This window comes from Lipophrys pholis, assembly GCF_963383615.2.
Source record: "Lipophrys pholis genome assembly, chromosome: 19".
NCBI classification, from domain to species: Eukaryota; Metazoa; Chordata; class Actinopteri; order Blenniiformes; family Blenniidae; genus Lipophrys; species Lipophrys pholis.
Window position 1 is genome coordinate 4,910,968 of NC_137647.1, and position 23,937 is coordinate 4,934,904.

The 23,937-nt window shown below is 44.4% G+C and overlaps 2 protein-coding genes across 2 annotated transcripts; one reads left to right on the forward strand and one right to left on the reverse strand.

Annotated features, from left to right (window-relative positions):
• Window positions 1-4,991: 4,991 nt before the first annotated feature.
• LOC308124288 (high choriolytic enzyme 1-like) lies at window positions 4,992-5,801 on the reverse strand (the record flags this gene model as incomplete). Its single annotated transcript, XM_080487211.1, has 1 exon — window positions 4,992-5,801. One exon carries the CDS (start codon window positions 5,799-5,801, stop codon window positions 4,992-4,994), a length of 810 nt encoding a protein of 269 aa, XP_080343337.1.
• A 1,577-nt stretch (window positions 5,802-7,378) lies between these two features.
• traf7 (TNF receptor-associated factor 7) lies at window positions 7,379-22,846 on the forward strand. The gene is made up of 22 exons (XM_080488925.1): window positions 7,379-7,477; window positions 10,792-10,918; window positions 11,046-11,103; window positions 11,182-11,273; window positions 11,862-11,978; window positions 14,020-14,112; window positions 15,215-15,248; window positions 15,339-15,603; window positions 15,703-15,837; window positions 15,955-16,050; window positions 16,151-16,272; window positions 16,376-16,449; window positions 16,532-16,580; window positions 17,479-17,606; window positions 18,446-18,528; window positions 18,620-18,659; window positions 18,833-18,949; window positions 19,580-19,702; window positions 20,088-20,207; window positions 20,719-20,850; window positions 21,281-21,400; window positions 21,477-22,846. Exons 3-22 carry the CDS (start codon window positions 11,052-11,054, stop codon window positions 21,489-21,491), a joined length of 2,007 nt encoding a protein of 668 aa, XP_080345051.1. The 5' UTR covers window positions 7,379-7,477; window positions 10,792-10,918; window positions 11,046-11,051; the 3' UTR covers window positions 21,492-22,846.
• Window positions 22,847-23,937: the final 1,091 nt, after the last annotated feature.

Below are 23,937 nucleotides of genomic sequence, written 5' to 3' on the forward strand. Positions count from 1 at the left end.
GAAAATCTTCCCCATCCCCAGCTGCTATTTTTGTGCAGCACATTGCCTGTGTGGTTTTCACGGGAGCTGCAATGCAACTCGTTCTAATTTACCCGCCGACGTCCGTCTCCGAACGGCCTCTGCTGGCGTGCTGAGAGGTGGCGCTTATCTCAAACTGGGGAGAAGCAGTGACGGGAGCACCGGCAGCACTTAGAGACCGTCTTACTCGGCACTGATTATTAATTTACGACTCGCATCACGACTGGGAGCTCACATCAGAAACCTCGGCCTGACATCAGAAAAATGACCGAGGATGAGAGGAAGTGACTGGGAATCCAGGAGAGATGAAGTCATTAGTGTGAGGGAGTGATTCCATTTTACATGAGGATTAAATTTTTTTCAGGCACATACGTTGTAATGTTATGCAGAAAATCTATAAACAGACGTAGACACACACACACACACACACACACACACACACACACACACACACACACACACACACACACACACACACACACACACACACACACAATGTTTAAAAGTATTTTCTGCAAAACAGTAGGGAGAAGTAAAGTCTCACCATTTAATCCTACCCCTTCTGCTGTAATCCTTAATTACGCTTGTATACCCTCGCAACAGCCACAAATAAACAAAAATAAAGGAAAACAGTGCAAATTAAGTGCGCGCACACACACACACACACACACACACACACATACACACACACACACACATCCCTACAGCACAGTTCTTGAATGCCTCACGACACTGACAATAGTTTATCATACACACTGAGAATTACAATAGTATACACGACAATACAATGCTTCAAAATATTATTATGTTTATTGTTTTTTTTGGAGTGTCTGTTTTTGTTTCTTGTCTCATCGGTTTGGTTGGCGTCGCGTTTGGATTGTGTAAAAAGGACCCATATGGATTCTCCTCGTTAATTTGATGTGTAATATCACTCCAAGTCTTAACAGGCCTGCTGTTGGGACAAAGCCCCGCAGCATGATGGTGCCGCCACCATACCTCACACCCGAGATGGTGCACACACACAGCAGCGCAACTTTTAAGGCTGAGGCCCCGTTTACAAGTCAACGTAAGACTTTGGTTGCGTTTTGGTTGTTTGTTCACACGACAACAGTACTCAGAGCAAGGTGGAACTTTTTGAAAACGCTCTGACTCCGTCTCCATGGCAACAGGGGGGAAATGCAACTTGTTCACAGTCAACATACAGTGTTCGTGGCTGTTTGTAGGAGAGGTTTATTACTGGTTATTAACGGTTCGAATGTAAATTATGTGATATCTGACAGTCTGTGTCCTTACAGAGTGTACGTGTGTGTTTAAGTTATAAACAAATCTGATCAAGCTTTTCTCTTTTCTCCTCTGCTCTCCTTTACTCTCCCATTATCTCAAACCTGATCTCCCAAAGCCCAGCGATGCACTGATCTTAACACATCGGAATCAGATGCATAAGGAAAACAGTGATGTTTCACATCAAATTCAATTACAGGAGACTAACCTGCTGCTGATGCGGAAGCATTTGTGAAAATAGATTCAATTTCTCTTTTGCCTCGTCCCTGTCTCTTGTCCACCTCTCCCTCCTGCTGATTCCATCGTCCCACCACCGCTTAACCCCCGTCCCACCACCTCCACCACGCCTGTTTTATTTTTCTGTAATCCACTGTGTCTCTCAGTGTGCCGCTCCACTGCACTTTGGCCTCTAATGGACCCAGTCAATGGGGCAGATTTGCCACGCTGTTGTCTTTATCCAGGTCAAGGGAACGCGTGTTTATGTGTGTTTATGTGCATCTTGACGGGTGACCTGGTGGTATCGTGGATTGTATCACTGTTTTTATATTTTGCATGCTGTGGAAAGACAAACACCAGATTAAGGGTGCATACAATTTTTTTTGTTATATTTGGTTAAGTGAGTTAACTTTGAATTTACTGTAAGTTTTCACCCAGAATGTTAATGCTCAGTTATTACATGTAATTAACTGAAAAAAAATGACCTGATAACAAAAGTTAGTGAAATTAGTCCGTCATTACAGTTCTCGAGTTGATTTCTTGTTCCTGAACCTAAAATGTCTAGCTATTATTTGTAAAAGTAAATCGTCACCTACTTTAAATTGTCTTTCTTGACTGAGCCGTGAAACTGATCCTGCAATGTGGGAGGAATTAGGCCTGTTTACGTTTCGAGTGAAAACGCGTCGTTTTGGCATTTGGTTTGAGCGAATTTTCACTTTTACGAAGAAAATTTCCATGTAAACGACAGAAACACCGAAAATGACGTAGTTTTCATGTGCGGCCACTAGTGGGCACTGTTGTTTTTTTTTCTTTTTAAGACTGTATTGTCTATTTTTTGTAAGTCCACGACTTACAGAGGAACACACAAAAATCCGCACAAACAATGCATTTTCAGTTGTCATGTAGACGGGGCCTGAAGCTTCACCGTCACCTGGGTAAGGTCCCCGCTACCTGGAGAGGATGTACCATCTTTTCCCAGAAGAGAACCGTCAACTCAGCCTGGGAGGAGTTAATCTCAACCACTTCAAAATGGGATTTTTCCAATGTCAAACTATTAAAGGAGGGAAACCCCACACACATCCTACTTTCTTCTTCACCAGTTGCAGAGTGAGAGAAACAGAATGCGCTCATTAGACGGAGGAGGAAGTTACTGTGACTCAGATAATCATAGTTTTGTTGGGTTTTTATTTGTCACTTTCGAGGCGTACTTTCTGTGTGAGCGGCAGGAAGACACTGCATTGTGCCCACTGTCAGCCGTCACAGGCACGGTTATCTGCACAGAAGGAGACAAGTGTTTTGTGAATGGGGGCTGAAGCTGCGTGACACAATGAAACGTTGCTGTAAGTCGCTCGTTCAGGGACACTGGCGGGGAAATTCTGCACGCGGTTAGTTTGAGGCGTCTTCTGGGCTCCAAAGGAAGGGACAGGCTTTCTGAAAGCAGATCCCCTCGCTCTCTTTGTCTGTGAGCTGCTCTGCTGTGCTAAAACACAACGCTCCAAAACATCTGCATGGGAGACACACACACATCGTGTGTGTGTGTCTGTGTGTGTGTGTCGGTATAAGAGAGTAGTCTTCTCAGTGCTGTCCCACACAAAGAAGATAAAGCTACTAATGGCCTGGACTTCCTCTAATGGAATGCTGAGCGCAGTGTGTGTGTGTGTGTGTGTGTGTGTGTGTGTGTGTGTGTGTGTGTGTGTGTGTGTGTGTGTGTGTGTGTGTGTGTGTGTGTGTGTGTGTGTGCATCAACAAAACTGCATTCAAAACATCTCTTATTCATGGCTGCATCATGGCATTCAAGCCTTGTCTTTTTTCTTTTTTTCTTTTTTTCTTTTTTTCCTTTTTCTATTTACAGCTCCTCTCTCTCTCTCTCTCTCTCTCTCTCTCTCTCTCTCTCTCTCTCTCTCTCTCTGTGTGTCAGTATACATGTGGGCATCTATTCACTTCGCCTACTGTTTCCAGGCTGCAGAGCTGCACCGATCGGCCCTGTGCGTGCACATGAAAGATCCACTGTACTTCTTCACCTTTCTTCCCTGTTCTGCATCCCACATCCATCACATTATATCACACTGCAGGAGAAAGTGAACGCGGCGCCATTTCTCCACAGATACACCTTTGTTTGTTTTTTGTTTTTTTGATTTAGACACAGAAAAAAAATCAACACTGCAGATTCGCCAAGGTCATAAGAGGTTAGATAATTTATTCAAAGACTTTGATTTATTCATTGTGCAAGTTCTGCTATTTCACAAGTCCCTTTATTTCCAATCATATTGGCTCATCAGCCAATGGCAACTGTGATTTGTCACAATATCTTCTGAAAAATGCCACATTTAGTGACAATCGCTGCTTCGTTTTTTACTCAATATGGATGATTGTGTTACTTTTATGTTCTCACTTCATCTCCTTTAACTCAGTGGTTCAGCCACATCTAGATGGATGGCGCCCTCTGCTGGTAAAAAGGCAGCAGCAGCATCAATAACATATAGTGTCTTATTCTGTATTCAAACTATCACCAGGAGGTGGAAAAACTACAAAAATTTCTACTTCTTAGATTCAGATCAATTACATGTGAAAATTCTGTCGATAACTAGAATAATCCTGGTAAATCTTTAAAGCACAATTTCACAAAAGTTACTCTCAGGGTATGTCAGTCCTGGTGTTTCTTAGTCTTGTCTGTGTTTTGTACTTCCTGTTTTATTTTGTACTTGTCTGTGGTTTCCTTCTCGTCTCTCTTGTCCTTCCTGTTTGTCCTCCCTCCATGCGTCTGATTGTGTGATGTGTCTCCTCAACTCCCCGTGTATATTACCTCATGTATCTGTGCCAGATTGTCTTTGTACCTCGTATCAGACGTCCAGTGTTCCCTTTCTCTTCCTCGTGTCTCTTCTCTGTGCTTTCGGACCTTAGCACGCCTGCTGACTGGATTTTCCCCTGGATACCTTCTCCGGCTGCTGCTCAAAGCTTTTCAATAAAAGACTTTTGTACGTGATACTGGTGTGTGAGTCTGCCTTTGGGTCCTGGTTCGTGACAGTTAGACTGCACTCACATAAAGGTCAGAGAATCTTTCACCTCCAACCAAACTGAAACAGTCCAAAATGTAGATTTTGAGGCTTTGATTCACTTCCAAAACCACTAAATCCCCACGGGTCAAGCACAGTGACTTCCTATATGCCTGTTAAGAGTAGCACTGCTTCTGTTGGTGTTGTGCTTTAAATAAAATGGTCAAATTGGGGAAACATCCAAGAATCCAGGAGTGCACGGGTCGCTCGCTACAGCCACTAAACCCACTGCAAAAGTAAAATGACGAACTCACGAAATGGAAAAAAAAAAAAGCAACGAGACAAATATTTTCAATTTGAAATGCTTTAATGAGGATTTGATTATTTGAAGGAGAGGAGACATCAAATTTTAAAGAATGGAAAAAGACCACTGATGTGCTGATCCTCTAAATCACAAAGAATTAGAATAAGAAAAGAGAATGATCAGCATGTTTTTTCAGTTTTTTCACACTTGTAGAGCTTGTTCAGCTTCAGGATGTCTTTGTCGGACAGTGACTGCCTCTGACCGATCGGGACATTTGGGTTTGGGGTCGGTATGATGGTTTGCTTCCGTCCGTCCACGGAGAACGCAGTTTTTCCATAGTGCATGATGGAGGAGTAGTCGTAGGGAACGCCCAGGTTGTTGGTTTGCCCCTTCTTGAAGTTGTAGGCCATGCTTTGTACGATGTTATTCCAGTTGATTCTGACGTGTGAGTCGCGGTCGCTCCTGTTGTGCTCGTGCTTGAAGCCCAGAGCGTGGAGGGCCTCATGCTGGACGATGCCTTGGTAGACGCAGCCCTGCCTGCTGAGAGAGAGTACCTGTCCTCCACCCACTCGGCCGAGACTGGAGAAACAGCCGCTCCTGTTCTCGATGGTCAGGTAGTCCCTCTGGTTCTTCCTGGAGACGAAGCGGATGCAGCTCACGCTGTGGAAGGACTTCAAACCGGCCTCGATGGTCAGGATCTCTCTTCTGCCAAACTGACGGCTCACAGTGTAGGGGATCGTCACCAAGCCGTCGCTGCCTTTCGGCCACAAGCAGTTATCATTCCAGCAGTTCATGGCATTTCTCGTCACGGGAGCCATCAAGTCTCCCTCCACCAGGAACTCGTCGGTACCGTTGTTGGTGCTGAGAATCCTGGAGCCGATGTCCACAAACTCTGGGTCGTCGTCTTCTTGCTCGTCTACCTCCTGGGAATGAACGGCCTGAGAGAGGCCGAGCAGGAGCAGCAGTAGGAGGCTGGCAGAGAGAGTCATCTTCAGAGTGGATCTGCTGTGGAGAGCTTCTGTGGAGAGACTCCTCCAAGTCTGGATCTTATACTCTCCTCTGCTGAAGGATTATGGGTTGGGGTCCTCATTGTTAGTCCTAAATACACTACTTAAGGGAGGACTCCACACAGACAAACCCACTTCATCCACACTCTTTGTTATCTTGGATCATTTATCGGGAAGGACTGTTGTACATACAGGCCAATTTTAAAGTCTCTTGGATCGACCCACTATAGGACGGGGGTGGGTGGGCAAACATTTACGCTTTTTTTTTTAAGTTTATTTCAGACGGGTGGGTACACAACAAAACAAAAATGAAGCAACATGATAGGCTCAGTGCCCACACTGACTTTTAAATTGTGGCAGACAGGCCTGGCCAGCACCAGATGCATACATATCAAACATAAACAAAACAAAAAAAGCATTACGGTGTTAAAACAGTGTTGTTGATCAGCTTTTTTTATTTTGCCAGTGCATCTAAGTCTGGTGTTAATTTTGTTGTGGCAATTCTCAACAGATCTGAGGTGTTTATTACTCATCTAGGATCTGTGGGGTGCTTTGTTTAATTTCATTTCATACTTTATTTTGAATATTCTCAGATTCAAATATTAAAATCAACAGTGCACACCAATCAACCAAAGTTATTTCACCAATCAAACTGAATTAGTAACGGCAGAACTGTATAATCAGGTTGCATGTCTTCCATGTGTGAAAAGGAGTGGGAATAAGTACAATTTATTAAATCCAACCCCTTCTCCACTATAACATAGCACTATCATAAGGTATAAATAAATAGCAGTAATTGAAGTAGTAGTTTCAATTACAATTTACCGTAAGATGGCAAACGTGTCATTACATTTTCAGCTGTGGGTTTTTTTGTACCTGATTTAAGAGGTTTCAACCTTCTTTTCCAGCATTTTTCAGACAATTTTGACAGAATAGAATAGAATAGAAACACTTTATTAATCCCAGAGGTAAATTCCACTAACCATTTATTGCATACATCCGGGGTGTTGGCAGACACATAGCGGAGAATGAACAGGAGTTATGTCTATTCTTTGATTTATTATTATTAATCATTATGTGTGGATGCTGACAGTCATGTTTTATCAAGATGAGATAATACGATATTAAACATGTTGCAACAATGCGAGTTATTTATAAAACCACTAGCATAGTTGCAATAGTAGTTTTTAGTAAATGCACGTATTGAGGGATTGTTCACAAAAACGTGCTTCAAAGGAACATGAGTCGTTTTCAGTAAGGATGTTAATACTTGATCCTGTGGGGGGGGGGGGGGGGTCCACATCACGCCACCTTGCACGTGCACTTTCCGTAGAAGCTGACGGTGTGCGTGGCATCACCGCAAAGAGCCAATAAACGACGGTAAACCGGAGAGAATCGCGCATCTTATTATTATTATTAGTGGACGGAGCTCAATTTTACTGACAGCACGCAGTCTGACGGCAGCGTCGTGACACTGAGAATTATGGGGGATGTAGTCGTATTGTGCGAGAGGCAGCAACGTTTAGCGTTGATGTGGACTACGTGTCCCAGCATGCACCGCGACACTTGGCGATATGTGTATGTGTGAAGCTGAGAGGAAGATTTCGGAATCCGTCTGCAGACTTGACGCTCCGCCGTGGTGGAGAAAAAACCCAATGGTAAGCCTACAAACTCAACTAAAAATACTTCCTGGGAAAACAATGGTCTTCCAGAACACGAGATAACGTAGATATAGTTGCCGGTTGTGAGCAGAGTTGGCCAGACATCGTCCGCCGGCAGTGATTGCTAATAAAAAAAATAATAACTGAGCTAACTTATGCTAACACACAAGACAGTTTAACAGCGGTATTTATGGCGGATTAAACAAGATGACGTTTGTTCAGAAACATTGCTGGGGCAGGGGAAACGTACTTTGCGTCTGTTAACAGGCGCGACACGCACACGTTGTTTTTAATGTGTCGCTTTTGGGCGTTGAGTTAGCTCGCTATGTGGAACTTTCCCCCCCCCCCCCCCCCCCCCTTTTTTCTATGTGAGTGTGTGTGTGTGTGTGTGTGTGTGTGTGTGTGTGTGTGTTGGGGGGGTGGGCGAGGGGGGGGCTCTTTACGGGAACCTCCAGCATGTCGGTGGGAGACAGTGACGCTGATTGGAGCAGATCACAGCAGAGTCCAGGTCCTGGATTCTCTCTCTCCTGCAGACTCGGACCAGACGAGCAGCAGTCCGCCGCATTCCTTTCTGTTTACATCAGTCGCTGGCTGTCCGGGTCACTGCTTTTTGGCTGTCATGTCTCCCCCTCTTCCCCTCTTTGTGGATCACTCCCCTCTCTTCCTTTCTGAGGGTTTGCAGATGCTCGCCTCTGCTCGGCATGTCTTCCAGCTGCACTCATGCTCGTTTTGGTAGCAGCCACCCCAGGTGCACCTAAACATCCATCCATCCATTTTCTGCACGGATTTATCCAGTTCAGGGTTGCAGGCTATTGTGGAGGCACATTGGTGACGACAGGATGAGAATAACAGTGGAAACTGGGGGTGTCAAACAAAAGGCCCGTGGGCCAAAACCAGCCCGTCAAGCAAATTGTACACAAATTTCTTACAGGTAGTCGACACAACACAACACGATTGCAAACTAGCATTAGTCTCAAAACCATATGTTTGTGAAAACATGCATAATGCAAGAACAGTTTTGGAGGCACGCTACTGTTCTGTGGCTTTATGTTGAGATTGTAGTAATGGTAGCTTGATGTACGAAAATACAATTTATATCTTTTATTATTCTGTGCCACAATAAAGAAAAACTGCCAACGTTTAAGTTTTAGTCTTTGACGCCTGAAGTTATTTGCAATTGTATAAAAGACAAATAGTAATTGTGCTTTTGTTTTCAAGCTGATGCGAATTTAAGTTGTTTGTTAATTTGTCTATAGTACATAGAACAGATATAAACTTAGGTATGATACAAATTAGTGACAACAGGCATACGCCACAAAATAGTTTTTCAAATGTTCATTTAGACTATAACACGAAGTCGAGTGAAGAAAGATTAGAACAGGGTCTCAGACAAACAGTCTGTGTCCACTTTTCTCCAGTTGGCGTGACCCTTCACTCATGAATACTTGAAAGCATTTGTTCTTGTTGAGGCACAGGGTTAGGGTCCCACTCTCACTGGTCCTAGGAGAAACCAGTGCTTGCAATAATGTTCCTAGGTACATATTGAATATCCATGTATATACGTTATCTCGGCTCCAGGCTGAATGCAAGCGGTTTGATGCAAATTTGCGGCAATCATCGTTTAAGGGGTTAAGGGTTATTATGGCACCTGACTGCTGCAGACGTCATGCAGCCACGGCAGCAACAGGCTTCATCCCACATTAGCCTGGATTCCTGGATTTCTGCACTAGAAAGCTGTGAGGGAAAATCTGAGCTGTCAACCTTTTAGGCTTTCCATGTTATCAATACAGTGGCACAGCACCGTTGAGATTCCACTGGGCTGAATGTGGCCCCGGAACTAAGATGACTTTGACAACCCTGGTTTAAACACCCCACTCTCTCTAGGTGTGTTAATGGTGATTCAGGTAGAAAATATTGTTTTTCTGTTGAAAAGATGTGCCTAATTAATGTCTGTTACCGCCAAACATTGAAACAGGCTGTCAGCTCAGATCAGAAATGAGGAGGCAAACAGCTGGATCACCAACACCGACAGTTTGAGATACTTAATTACTGTACTATACCGCAGTTCCAATGCTTTTACTTTTTTGGGGGGGGAAACTAATAGTAGTTTTGTGGAAAAACATTTTTTATGTTTCTGCCTGAAACCGGGAAAGGTGTGACCGACCGGCTGAATGAACTTTGAACCTCCGATTAAACTGCTAAACTTCTTCACAATGACGGAGCAGCATGAGGAAACTATTGTGTTTGTGCCAAGTAAAGTAGGTCAAACATCTGCTCAACAACAGCTTGTTTCAAGCCCCAGACAAAGCTTACACGACGTTTCAAGTGACGATGTTTTTGCATTTTCATTTCAGAAAAGTTTCATGTTCACACAGAAATGGCAGAAATTTTTAAAATGGTGTAGTTGGAAAACAGTACATTAACAACGAGAGAACACTGATATTCTAGTGGGCAGACGATCAGGTTGGATTGTTGTTACGGTGACTGTCAAAATAAAACTTCCGTGTCGCAGGAGAATATGGACTGGGAGTCATGACACTCTGGAGGAAACACTGTTGTTATTGTTCATTTACTGAGCATGTGCAGAAGAACTTTCTACTACGGCGGTGGTGCGCAGTGGCAGCACTTTAGAAAAGTTGCATTTCCCTCTGTTAACACTGAGTTGGAGCATTTTCAAAAAGTTCATCCGTTAAAAGCGTCCCTGACCACTGACTCGTGTACTCAAGATTTCCAATGACTGTTTCGACACCTTTAAAGCCAAAGAGAATACTTTCTAAAGCACTTCACAAATTGAATCGCAGAGTAAAATGTTTTACCCACTCCCTCTGCAGTCAACGTAGGTTAGTAAAGAAAACGATCAAAAAGTATCACTAGAGATCATTCACAAATTGGTGTTAGGGTTGTTATTGTCCATCTCCTCGCACATGAACAGAAGAACTATTTACTACAGCGGCGATGCGCAGTCGCAGCCTTTCCAGAAAGTGTACTTTTCGCCGGTGTGCACAGGCCGAACGTTTTTGAAAAGATCCACCTTGGACGCCTTTTTTCAAGAAGTTGCATTTTCAGTGACTCCGGGCACTGTTGTCGCGTGAATGGTCTCCCAAAATGCTGCGGGAGTTTCCCGTTCTCACCTAAAACATTGCCGGGTAAACGGGGCTCTCAGCATGGCACTGATTGCTGCCTGTCATCAGATCCACAGCTCTGGGTGGGGCGGGGCGTTGCTCCGGTAATCAGTGCTCAGACCAACTTTTTGTAGGGAAATTGCCGAGTTGGTGTCATTCAGGTGGCATGTTGTTCTTCCTGTCCCTCAGGCTTAGCCCGCCGGCCAGCTGCTAGTCTCGCCTTCTGCTTCTGGTCAAAACTTCTTGCGACAGCCGATCCTCCGGAGCAGCCGTTCCCAGCAGCCCCTGCACCCCTCCAGCAGCCTCTGGCAGCGGGGTGAGCCACACCGCCGTGACATTTACAGGCTTTTTAATCAAGTATTTGTATAAGAACCACGTACTGCCGATTTTGTATACTAGATTCTGTGGCCTTTTTATTTTTTTTGTTGGTTTCCTTCCCGCAGAGCAGGATGGAGGCGTCATTCGGTCCGACCTTCTCAGGCGTGGCCGGCGCAGCCAAAGGTGACACGTTATTCAAATCTCCGAATGCTCCGCCTGTGTTTCTGCTCCATGCTGACTGAAATGTTCTGAAATCTCCAGCTGAAGGAGCCACCACCTACAAGCAGCACAGAAGAACCCCGTCTTCCTCGAGCACCCTCACTTACTCCCCCCGTGACGACGACGATGGAATGGTACACACACTTTATATATAAATATATATATATATATAAAACACTTCTATTAACACACACTGATGATGAAGCACCTCCCCTGTGTGACGCAATGCCGTGCATGAGTGGTTTCTGCAATCCCAGACTGTCCGGTCTTACCAAGAAAAACATTTGACGTTTTAGTTCTTGCAAAACTCAGAGCTGCGTTGTTATGATGCAAGCGCCAGAAAAGGGAGCTCATGTTCCTTCAGCTTTAAAGGCTCTGCACCGGTTTTTTCAATGTCTTGTTAACAATTCATCAGATTCTCATGAAACAAATCTTGGACGGATTGACCTAAAGTCAACTTCTCATCGCTGTGATTTAAGTTTGTGAATCAGCTTTTCCAGAGAGTCACAGTGTTTAAAGTAGAGTCAACACTATGGCTTTAAATGTCAGTTTATGGGGTGCTTTTCCACATCAATATTGGATCAACTGCATTCGGAAGCTCATTATTATTATTACAGGCTGCATATGAAAATACTGAAAGGCTTTTAAAAGTTTTTTTAAATGCTATTTTTGGACATTAAAATTAGTTTTAAAAGTGTAAAACTGCCATTATCTTTCTTCAGCCTCCCATCGGAACTCCCCGGAGGTCCGACTCGGCCATCTCCATCCGATCCCTCCACTCCGAGTCCAACATGTCGCTGCGCTCCACCTTCTCTCTGCACGAGGAGGAGGAGGACACGGTACGACCTCCGGGTTTAACCCCCGTGGCTCTGATCCCGGCAACGCGCTCCACAGACACGTTTAATGACGGGAAAAACAAGTCCAACACGAGAGAGACCGTGTTATTAATCATGGAAATACTGACATGTGAGATCATCCTCCTCCGCTCCAACACGAGCAGTAACTCAGCCGTCCACACCTATTCCTGACCTCTCCGTCAGACCGGCAGTGTGTGCAGTGTTCTCGCCAGCGCATTTCAGCGTGCGTACTGAGTTGGACAGATTCACCTGCACTCTTTGCTTCCGCGCAGTTTCAAAGTGTCAACAACGCGCACGCGCGGGATCACAGAGTACTCGCAGGCGAAATCGTCTGACTCGTCAGATTTTTCTTTTTAGCTTCCACATTCCGCCACAAGTCTGCGAGAGGACTGAGCGTGTGGCGTCGATTGACTCACTGCCGTCTGCTCGCTAATGATTGTATCTGTCGTATTCTAATAATTTTTGTCATGTAGCCTCGCTACTGCGTGAGTCCAGAAGCTCGTGAGCATGTACCACGTATCAGAGTTACGTGATGTCCCTGAACGCATCACTCAGCTGTCGGCTCCTGCATTTAAAACCTGCATTGAAACTGTTAAAACCACAGACACGAACCTTCTCCTTTTTTTTTGTTTTCATTTACAATTTTTTCCTCCTTTTTTTTCCCTTTTACTTTCTTCTCCTTTTGACTGAAAAAAGAATCTTATTATTGAAACAGTTCAGCTAAATGTATTTCTGAAAATAATTTTTCAGCAACCAAACTTTTTTTCTCGAGAATTATTCAGGACCCTTTATCCTGTTCCTTCATTTGCTGAGATCTACTGTTTTTCATAATCCCATGAACCCTGTTCACACCAATGAATAACATAAAATAGCTTGTTTTTATTATGGACCGAGAGCCTAATGTAAAGGATACAGCCCAACATGCTCTGATGTAGTTCCAGTGAGTCGCATCTTATTATATGTTCAACTACCATAGTCCCAAAATAATGTCATTTTGAGACTATATTCAACTGACTTGCTAGTTTAAGATTGATCAATTCAGTGTTTTACCTTTACTTAATGTTTGTATTGTCAGTATCTGCATTGCTCATCACCTTCCAAGACAAAGAAGCATCAGGGTATGGAGTGACGTCAAGGTCCTGCCGATTGACAAGAACTCTGCAGCAGGTTAAATATCTGCCACTGATTATAGTCCTCCATGTTGACAAACACGCCTTCTCAACAGCCTAAAACCTCAGAGTTTCCGCTGGGCCCCCCACCGGGGCGCCGCCCCTGCACCCAGTCAAATCCCCGGTCTAACTTACAGTGTCCCACCCACCCCACCCTGTCAAAGTCCTGTTGAGGACCCTGGTTTGCTTCAATCCAAACAGTAAACATAGATTACAGCTTGTTTAACGTTCACACCAAAACCAACAAAAATATGACAAGTCATTGTCATTTAAGCTTCTTTGAACTGGTGTTCAGGTATTTTGAGATTTAACTCTTTTATTTCTGTCCTCTTGTACCTTTAGCAGGCCTAACCAAACCTCATAGTTTATACTTTCTAGAAAATAAATAAAAAAACACCAGAAATCAAGGAGAGTGTGTGTCACACATTTGTAACATGATCCTCAATAGTCAATATTAAAGGAACATTGAAGTAAACAGTTCTTAGCTTTTTGGACAGTATTATATTATATAAGTATTGTAGAATTGTCAATTGTAGATTCTGATTTAGTTTTTTTTCTCTTTCGATTCAAAAACACACACTGATTTGTTTTTATGTCTTACGCGGATAATTTGGCATCCTTTCAGTTCTGTTAATTGTAAGTACCTTTTATTGTTTTTATTTTCTCTTTTAGATTTTGTAGTTTTGTTGCTGGTTTAAACCATTTTGTAACGCCGAGTTTATTGTTAAATGAATTATGTCAAATACAGAAATTGGCCTCGGGAGTAAAAGCTGAAACAACAAACTGACCAAACCAGTAAAGCGTGTGGGTGTGTGCGTGTGTGTGTGCGTGCGTGTGTGTGTGTGTGTGTGCAGGAGCCCCAGGTGTTTGCCGAGCAGCCTTCAGTGAAGCTTTGCTGCCAGCTGTGCTGTAACGTCTTCAAGGATCCCGTCATCACCACATGTGGCGTGAGTTCTGGATGATTCTCTCCTCCTCTCACACTCTGACGTTCTGCTCTCGTCTTGTTGTTCGTGTTTTGTGTGACCGCTTGTTACGACGTTTTTTTAGTTCCTTTCCCGACGTTTTCTTCACAATAGATTTGCTTTAGTTGGTTATTAAACGGCTGCGTCGATGCTCTGGTTGTCCTCGCTCACTGAAATGTGCTTTTATGAACACAAACGGCTCAAATCGCTGAATTTGTGTTTTTATAACTCCACGTGATGCGATCGATGATTTTGAATAGAACGGGAAGTGAAAATGTCACCAGCTGCTTTGTCGCTTTACGGGGAAAAAAATATCAAGAGGCTACAAATGGGACACCGAGTTGACCTTTTGGAGCCTTTCTTCTTCCTGGCTGAGCAAAACACTTTGCTGGTAGAGAACTTCGGACTTTGATCCCTGGCTCCTCTTTAATACAACACACACACACACACACACACACACACACACACACACACACACACACACACACACACACACACACACACACACACACACACACACACACACACACACACACACACACACTTCCAGGACGCTTCAGGTGAACTCATTGTTTTTGCGTTTACATGTCGATGTTGTCCATTTCCACTGAAACACTTGTGAAACACACGTGTTTCCAAAAAGTTGTTCTCTCTGTGGCTCCGATCGTCGCTGTCGTGAAAACGGACAACCAAAAAAACCCCTGAGTTTTTTGCTTTCACTTGAAAACGTTGAAACGGCCATCATCTCTCGACTTGTTGGAGCTGAAATCAGTGTAACGTTGTGGCCTCGTGATTTTCTGATCCGTTAATAAGTAAAATAACTATAACTAAATAAGTCGATAATCTGCACTGTAATGACGTCAGGAGGAGCTGAGAAATGATCTTTTCCATGATTCTAACTTATGTGCTTTCAGTTATGGAATATTTAGCGCCGTGTCAGTCACTATCTCACCATTTCTTTTCTCTCTTGTCTTCATGATAATTTAAAACCCGGTTATTTCACAATACTTATATATTTAAATGAAATAAAGTGAGATTATGCATTTTTGAAACAGATGCAGCTCAATGGATTTTCTTTCATCCACAGCACACCTTCTGCAGACGATGTGCCTTGACTTCAGGTGAGTCCACACAAAACCTGTCCGTCCTCGTCGTTCTGTACGCCCGCGCGCTCGTTCTCACCGGCACCGCCGTGTTTGTCCTCCTTGCAGACAAGTGCCCGGTGGACGCGGCCAAGCTGACCGTCGTGGTGAACAACATCGCGGTGGCCGAGCAGATCGGAGAGCTGTTCATCCACTGTAAATACGGCTGCAGGTCCACCCCTGGTGCTGGGGCCGCCGGCGGAGCCGGGGGCGGGGCGGTGGGTGGGGCCGTGGGCGGAGCCGCGGCCTCCACGCCCACGGTGGCCGGGAAGCCCGGGGCGTTCGAGGTGGACCCCCTGGGCTGCCCGTTCACCATCAAACTGTCCACACGCAAGTAAGCACCATCGACAGGAGAGTTTAAGGCTCCATTTATACGGGCGTCTGCGTAAGCATCTGCAACTCTTCTCACCCGAACTGTCCGTCCCCCCTGCAGAGAACACGAGTCCAGTTGTGACTACCGGCCGGTGCGCTGCCCCAACAACCCCTCCTGCCCGCCGCTGCTCACCATGAACCTGGAAGCTCACCTCAAAGAGTGCGAGCACATCAAATGTCCACACTCCAAATACGGGTGAGTCTCAAAAAAGAAAAAAAGCTTTCCAACTTTAGATTTTTTTCTGACTTTGTTTTTTCGAGTCCGCCGCTCACTCCACTCACTCCGCTCCGCCTTTGTTCTCCATCCTCTCAGCTGCACGTTCATAGGGAACCAGGACACGTACGAAACCCACCTGGAGGTTTGTAAATTCGAGGGACTGAAGGAGTTTCTGCAGCAGACCGACGACAGGTGAGCGACGCGTCGGCAGAGCAAGTTTTTTTTTTTCTTCTGTTTTTTAACCTTCCAAACAGTTGTGGGATTGACTTTGTGGACTTTTGTGCGTGTTCAGGTTCCACGAGATGCAGCTGACTCTCGCCCAGAAGGACCAAGACATCGCTTTTCTCCGCTCCATGTTGGGCAAACTCTCCGAGAAGTTGGACCAAGTAGAGAAAAACCTGGAGCTTAAATTTGGTGAGACGGGCGTTTCCTTCCTGGTTTTATTTAGAAGCGCGAGCTGCGGCCCTTATCATGCTTGTATGATCATTAATGTTTAATTCAAATGTGCCTGTTTCAGACGTGCTGGATGAGAACCAGAGTAAACTCAGCGAGGATCTGATGGAGTTTCGCCGGGACGCCTCCATGCTCAACGTGCGTGTGTTTACTCACAATACAGGCAGATTGGTGAGAGGAGGCAGTGGAACTTAAATATGCATGAATTGTTTCTGTGCAGGATGAGTTGTCCCACATCAACGCCAGACTCAACATGGGAATCCTGGGCTGTGAGTATCTGGCCGTCGCCTTCACACCCACAAGCAAAATCTGCAGGATTACTGCAGATTACAAGATGAGGTTAAAAATTAAAAAAGAAAAATGCAAACTAAAACCAGAGACTCTTACGTGGCGGGAAAAAGTCATGTGAATTCTTTAATTTAAAATATGACCGCTGCAGAAAAGTTACTTCACTAGTCGAGTCTTGGGGGGAAAAAAAAACAACTCCTCGGCCTCGAACCTTGCTGACGGATTATTTTATAATACACTGGAATGTGATGTAATCTGCCAACTGAGTGAGAAAATCCCACTTTATGAGATCGAAGAACCTCGGGCACATTTGTTGCTGAAAACGTTTAATTTTGCAAATTCTAGCTTTTTTTTTTTCACCTCCACAGTTTTTCAGAATCAGAATCAGCTTTACTGGCCAGGTTTGTTTAACATACAAGGAGTTTAAAGACTAATGTGTACAGGACTCAATAAGATAACAGTGCAGTGGTGAGTAGTGCACAAGGGTGATGAAGTAACATGAGGTCATTGAGAGAAAAAATCTAAACGAAACTCAAATTTTTCTTGAAATCATATCGATTTTATATTTTTTTAAACCAAATCGCCCGAGAAAAAACAACAATATGTCCAAATTCATGTGGACGTGTATTTATCTGGATAGAAAGAAAATGTTTGAGTGTCTTTATGCGATAAAGTCTGATGACGCGTCCTCTCTGACCGCCTGTTCTGGCCGTCCTCTCCTCCGTCCTCTCCTCCGTCCTCTCCTCCTCCTTCCTCCTCACCAGCCTCCTCCTGCCTCCTCTTCTCTTCTGTCCTAACCTCTTGTTCCTCCCTCTCTCTCGCCGAGTTTCCAATGAAAAACACACACCCAGTCTGTCCCGTCTCTGTGCCCGTGTGCAGCGTACGACCCCCAGCAGATCTTCAAGTGTAAGGGGACCTTCGTGGGCCACCAGGGTCCCGTCTGGTGCCTGTGCGTCTACTCCACCGGAGACCTGCTCTTCTCCGGATCCTCCGATAAGACCATCAAGGTGAGGCCACGCTCGTCTGCCCGACTCTCCTCTGCAGTGATGTGACGCCGGAAAGGGTTGATTTTATCTGTATAACTGCAACCTTAACAATTAACTAGTTTCTGACTGACTGGTCAACAAAGTCTGCACTTAGTTTACACATTTATACATAAAAGTTGACATTAATCCCAAGAAAAGCACCTGCTAATTTAGGCTCATTTAAAGGTTTTTTTTTTATTATTTTTTTACCTGTTGTACTGGATCAGTCTCCCCCGAGGAGGGTGCAGCATCGTTCATAGGAATTATTTTATTTGAAGGATTTATAAATGATTATTTTGAATAAGTAATGGAGAATAGTAACAAAACTGATATTTAATTAATTAATATTTAATTACTAAGCTATAACGACTAATGGTTTATATCAGTATATATAAGAACCAAGATCTATCTATTTGCATGTTTGTAAATGTATAAAGATACAAAAAAAATGCAATCGAGAATAATTCCTCTAAATGTAGAATTCTAATACTATAAACCCGGTATTTAAAAAAAAAAAATAAATAAAAAAAGGCCCATTTGGCCAAAACCGTCTCACAAGAGGCTCAATCTAATCCACTAAATGGTAAAAAAATATTTTTTTAAAAAATAGATATTTCTTTTATATCTTTTTCTGTTTTTCTATTTATGAAAAAATAGAACGAGAATATAAAAAAAACAAAAAACTGACTTGAAGTATGTTCCTGAACATTTGCAAAACATTCAATTCGTGAATGATAAAAGTTTAATTAGAATATATTTTTTGACGCACACACGCAGAGTTTGAACTTCTCCATGTTCATGCCTCTCATGTCTTTCCTCAGGTGTGGGACACCTGCACCACCTACAAGTGTCAGAAGACCCTGGAGGGTCACGATGGCATCGTGTTGGCTCTGTGCATCCAGGGGTAACGAAACACTCCCGAACACACTCGCTGGGCTCCGTCTTCTAGCGCTCACCACTTTGTTTGTTTCTCTTCTTCTTCTTCTTCTCCACAGAAACAAACTGTACAGCGGCTCTGCCGACTGCACCATCATCGTGAGTACCGATCGGCTTCCTGCTTCCTCTTCTGAGTCGCGTCCTCACAGATTCACCGCTGCTCCCTCTTTTTCCTCCCTCCCCCCTCACTCACTCACTCACTCACTCACTCACTCACTCACTCTCTCTCTCTCTCTCTCTCTCTCTCTCTCTCTCTCTCTCTCTCTCTCTAGGTGTGGGACATTCAGACGCTGCAGAAAGTCAACACCATCCGCGCTCATGACAACCCCGTGTGCACGCTGGTGTCCTCGCACAACATGTTGTTCAGCGGCTCCCTCAAGGCCATCAAGGTACACACACACACACACACACACACACAGCAAAGAGTCTCAGCAGCGGGTAGATCAGCGTCACGTGATCAACATTTAGGCGCCACGAAGACCCAAACGACCGTCTTTCACCCGGGACCGTCCAACGGTCTGGAGCTCATAAAAAGAGACGTGGAAACAGGAGAATGAACCTCTGGGGGGACGCGTGACGTCGGGACTGCAACAGGGACTTTCCTGTCTTGCACAAGTTCGTTGACGTCATGTTCTGTCCCGGCAGCAGCTCATTTCTCTTTGTGTGTGTGTGTGTGTGTGTGTGTGTGTGTGTGTGTGTGTGTGTGTGTGTGTGTGTGTGTGTGTGTGTGTGTGTGTGTGTGTGTGTGTGTGTGTGTGTGTGTGTGTGTGTGTGTGTGTGTGTGTGTGTGTGTGTGTGTGTGTGTGTGTGTGTGTGTGTGTGTGTGTGTGTGTGTGTGTGTGTGTGTGTGTGTGTGAACTTAAAGCTGTTGGACTAAAGCCAGAATATTTTTTTAACACTTATTTTTAACCCATTCATGTTTTTAACTATTAGTGTAAATCTGCTCACACTCCTCCTTTCCCTCAGTGTGTGTTCATCACATCTTATGTGTGTGTGTGTGTGTGTGTGTGTGTGTATAGGTGTGGGACATCGTGGGGACGGAGCTGAAGCTGAAGAAGGAGCTGACGGGTCTGAACCACTGGGTTCGAGCTCTGGTGGCGTCTCAGAATCACCTGTACAGCGGCTCGTACCAAACCATCAAGGTAGAGCCGCTTTTCACAAGCAGCAGCAGATTGTTGGAACTGGAACTTCACACATTGATGTGATTTTAAAAAAACAAACCTTCCTCACGATTAATAAAATAAAATTGGTTGGGCGATAAATAATGTGACAGAATTTATTCCAACAAAAGCGACTTGATAAATCGTTTCCTTTACTTTCGTCTCTCGTTGCCAGTAAAATAAAAAGATTGACTTTAGATACGTTTTAAAAAGTTTCTCTTTCAACCTGAATCATTTGTTGATACATAGAAACAAACTGTCTCGGTGATTTTCTACAAGTTGGACGATCAGTGAAGCTGGATTACTCAACCCAGTAATCCAGCCGTTAATCCAGATGTTCGACGTGACCTCAGTGTTCTTCCTTCAGATTTGGGACATCCGCTCTCTGGAGTGTGTTCACGTCCTGCAGACCAGCGGGGGCAGCGTCTACTCCATCGCCGTCACCAACCACCACATCGTCTGCGGCACCTACGAGAACCTCATCCACGTAGGACACACACACACACACACACACATACAGACACACACACACACGAAAGAGTTGCTATAGCAACACCATCAGCAGGGTCAGCCTCTCATAGCGTCTCAACTGGTGACGATGTTGGTCAATAAACTTCACTTAGAAAACGTTTTCAACTTTACATCCTGAATCACATTCACACGCCGATGTTAATGCTGATGTTGATGTTAATGCTCATGTTTATGTTGATGTTAATGCTCATGTTGATGTTAAAGTTGATGTTAATGCTAATGTTGATGTTAAAGTTTATGTTAATGCTAATGTTGATGTTAATGATGTTAATGCTCATGTTGATGTTAATGCTAACGTTGATGTTAATGTTAAAGTTGATGTTAATGTTGATGTTAATGTTAAAGTTGTTGAGGTTAATGCTGATGTTGATGTTAATGATGATGTTAATGTTAATGCTGATGACGTTGTTGATGAGAATGAAATGAATGAGAATATTATTAATGATAATTGTGTGTCCGTCCTCCAGGTGTGGGACATTGAGTCCAAAGAGCAGGTTCGGACGCTGACGGGTCACGTAGGAACAGTTTACGCTCTGGCCGTCATCTCCACTCCCGACCAGACCAAAGTGTTCAGCGCCTCCTACGACCGCTCGCTGAGGGTGACCGAGCTTCTCTTCTCCGTCACCTCCGTCACCTCTCAAATATTTTTCTTTGGTTTTTTCAGATCAGCATATGTGTACCTGTAGTATTCTTATGTTTTACCTACATTTTCTATACCCGTTTAGACGGCCAGAAAAACAAACAAACAAAACAATGACATCAACAAAAAAGGGGACCCTCCCTTCTTCTCCTCCTCCTCCTCTTCCTCCTCCTCCTACTTTTCCTCCTATTAATATAGCCTTTGTCATTGAGTAAATAAAATGAAATAGAATATCCAGCAACACAGTGTCTGCTGCAGATTAATATTCTCATAAGATTAACGTTCTGATTCTGTCAAAATATTCAAAATATTCTTTTTAGTAGTTTGTTTTTCGTTCCTTAATTTTGTGATTTCTAAAATCTCTCTCTCTCTCTCTCTCTCTCTCTCAGGTGTGGAGCATGGACAACATGATCTGTACTCAGACTCTGCTCAGACATCAGGGCAGTGTGACGGCGCTCGCCGTCTCTCGGGGTCGTTTGTTCTCCGGCGCCGTGGACAGCACCGTCAAGGTCCTTTCACAATAAGACACTTCTCCCTTCCTGCGTCCGGCTGGACTTTTATTCTGACGGCTCTTTTCTCTTCCAGGTGTGGACGTGTTAAACGAGACTGCAGGAGTCCCGCTGAGTCCACTCTTCCTCCTCTTCTCTTGGATTGTGATCTTCATCCTCCTCAGTGGCCTCATCCTCATCATCATCAGTGCATTACCAGCCGCCGCCGGCCCGGAGTGTCGCCGTCCAGCCCACTTCCTGCTGGCGGACGATGAAAAGCTGCTTTTATGAACGAAGGCGTCGCGGCTTAATGAACCTGAATCAAATCCAGCCGGACTCGAACCGTCAGTCCACTGCACCGCCTGCTCCGAGTCCAACCGGACTCGAACCGTCAGTCCACTGCACCGCCTGCTCCGAGTCCAACCGGACTCCAACCGTCAGTCCACTGCACCACCTGCTCCGAGTCCAGCCGGGCTCGAACCGTCAGTCCACTGCACCACCTGCTCCCTTCTCAGCAAATCAGCTGAGCGCAGTAGTTTTCTATCAGTGCCATGTTGGAGCTGTTGTACAGTAAAAGAACCAGAGAGGACGTCAGCCTGCGTGTGTGTGTGTGTGTGTGTGTGTGTGTGTGTGTGTGTGTGTGTGTGTGTGTGTGTGTGTGTGTGTGTGTGTGTGTGTGTGTGTGTGTGTGTGTGTGTGTGTGTGTGTGTGTGTGTGTGTGTGTCCCCCTCCTGCAGATAAACACGAGTCGAGCAGTGTGTGATCACCTCCCTCGATGGTATCTGAGGACCCATATTGGGTCGAAAACTTTGAAAAAGAGACTTGAAGAACGTTTTTATCCCCATGAAGTGAAAGTTTAGATTTTTTCCTGGCGTGTGGTTGGACTCGCTGAGGAAGACGAAGGGGGAGGAAGCACTCGCTCACAGTTTCAGTGGTTCATTGTAAACTTGTAATCATGTAAGCCGACTTGATCATCGATCAATAAAACTGTTGTAAGCTTTCAGAGCTCAGGTTTGGAGTTATTTAAGTCGGCATATTTAGTAAAATCTGATCAAATGAGAGAAACTTTTAGGGAATTGATAAAAATCCAAAGTTTCGTCCGGACACGATTATTGGAAAATTAATTTTTGTGGGAGGAAAGAACCTGCAAGTCAAATTGTAAATGATCAGGTTTTACATTTTTGGTTGCTACAACACTCACATTTTTACTTTTTGTTGGCGTCTGAACGGTACCGTATGTATGTGTAGATGACTGTGGTTGTTTTCATGAAAACAAATGATGGTAAGGCCCATATATGGTCAAAATGGTGAAAATTAAGAAAATAAAGGCATTTGATTTTTATCCAAATGGTGAAAACCTTACCAGCCTTACTATGATGTTTTTTTTTTTCATATCTGTTCATTCAAATGTGTGGAGGGACACAAAACAAAATGCTGCCATGCGTTAGATTAAAGTGTTCATCCAGACGGTTCCGTGCATCTTGATGTTTCCGGCGCTCTCCAGCAGTCTGCGTTGACGATCAATCATCTCCTCATAATGGCCGACAGTTTGTTCAAACACGGTGAATATTTCTCCAGCAGCAGCAGCGGCGGTCAGTCGCTCGTTGATAAATTCTCTCAGAACGTGAACTGAAGTCATTGTTTGCTGCAGGAGATGAAATATTTCCTCCGAGAGACAAAACGACAAAGCTTTAAACAGCCGCCAGAGCCGCTGCTTCTCTTTATACTGACATCCAGTGGACGGGGGAGGAACTGCAGGCGATCCCAGAGCCAGAGTTCTTTCGTCATTGGGCTGTACTGTGTATTTTACAACAATAAAATCAAATGATTAATAACAGACAGAAGCAGGATTTGTGTCTCTGGACAGAAACGTGGATTTAATGATAATGTTTCTTGAATTAAGTTTAATTTATGTAGCACCAAATCAGTCATTTAACTGCTTTTACAGTGAAAAACCAAACAATTCCACGTGAGGAACCATCAGCAACAGTGGAAAAGGAAAAAAAAACTCCCTTTTAACAGTAAGAAACCTGCAGAACCAGGCGCAGAGGTGGAGACCTTTTTGTCGAACCAGACTAAGCTCTGCCTCCCGTTCGACTTTTAGAAAACCGAGGAAACTATGATGTGATTTCTCCTGCGAGTTCCTGTCAATACTCTTGCTGCACATTTTTTGCATCAATTGAAGACTTTTCAAGCAGTTTTCGGGACATTCCGGTGGATTACAATAGTTGCGTCTGAGCAACAAATGCATAAACTGATTTCTCAGTGTTCGAACATGAGGTGCAAATGAAATACAAGCTGTCTCGTGAGTCTCGCTGCCCCCTGGTGGACAATGTTGGAAACGGACACAACACACACAGGCTGCTGAGTTTGTATAGAACATTTATTTAGAGCAGATGGCCATAAGATGCAGTCACTGCAAGCATACCGCTGTCAACACACGCTCACAGACACACACACACTCTCTCACCCTCTTTCTCACACACACACGCACACACGCACTCGTACAGTCAATAGCAGAGCAGCACATGTTGGCCTCTCTCGAGCATTCGGTCTGC

Coding starts and splice junctions, on each gene's coding strand:
- traf7 (XM_080488925.1), top strand. CDS start 11,052: ATGGAGGCGTCATTCGGTCCGACCTTCTCAGGCGTGGCCGGCGCAGCC. Junction 18,950..19,579: donor GCTCCCTCAAGGCCATCAAG/GTACACACACAC, acceptor GTGTGTGTATAG/GTGTGGGACATCGTGGGGAC. Junction 19,703..20,087: donor GCTCGTACCAAACCATCAAG/GTAGAGCCGCTT, acceptor TTCTTCCTTCAG/ATTTGGGACATCCGCTCTCT.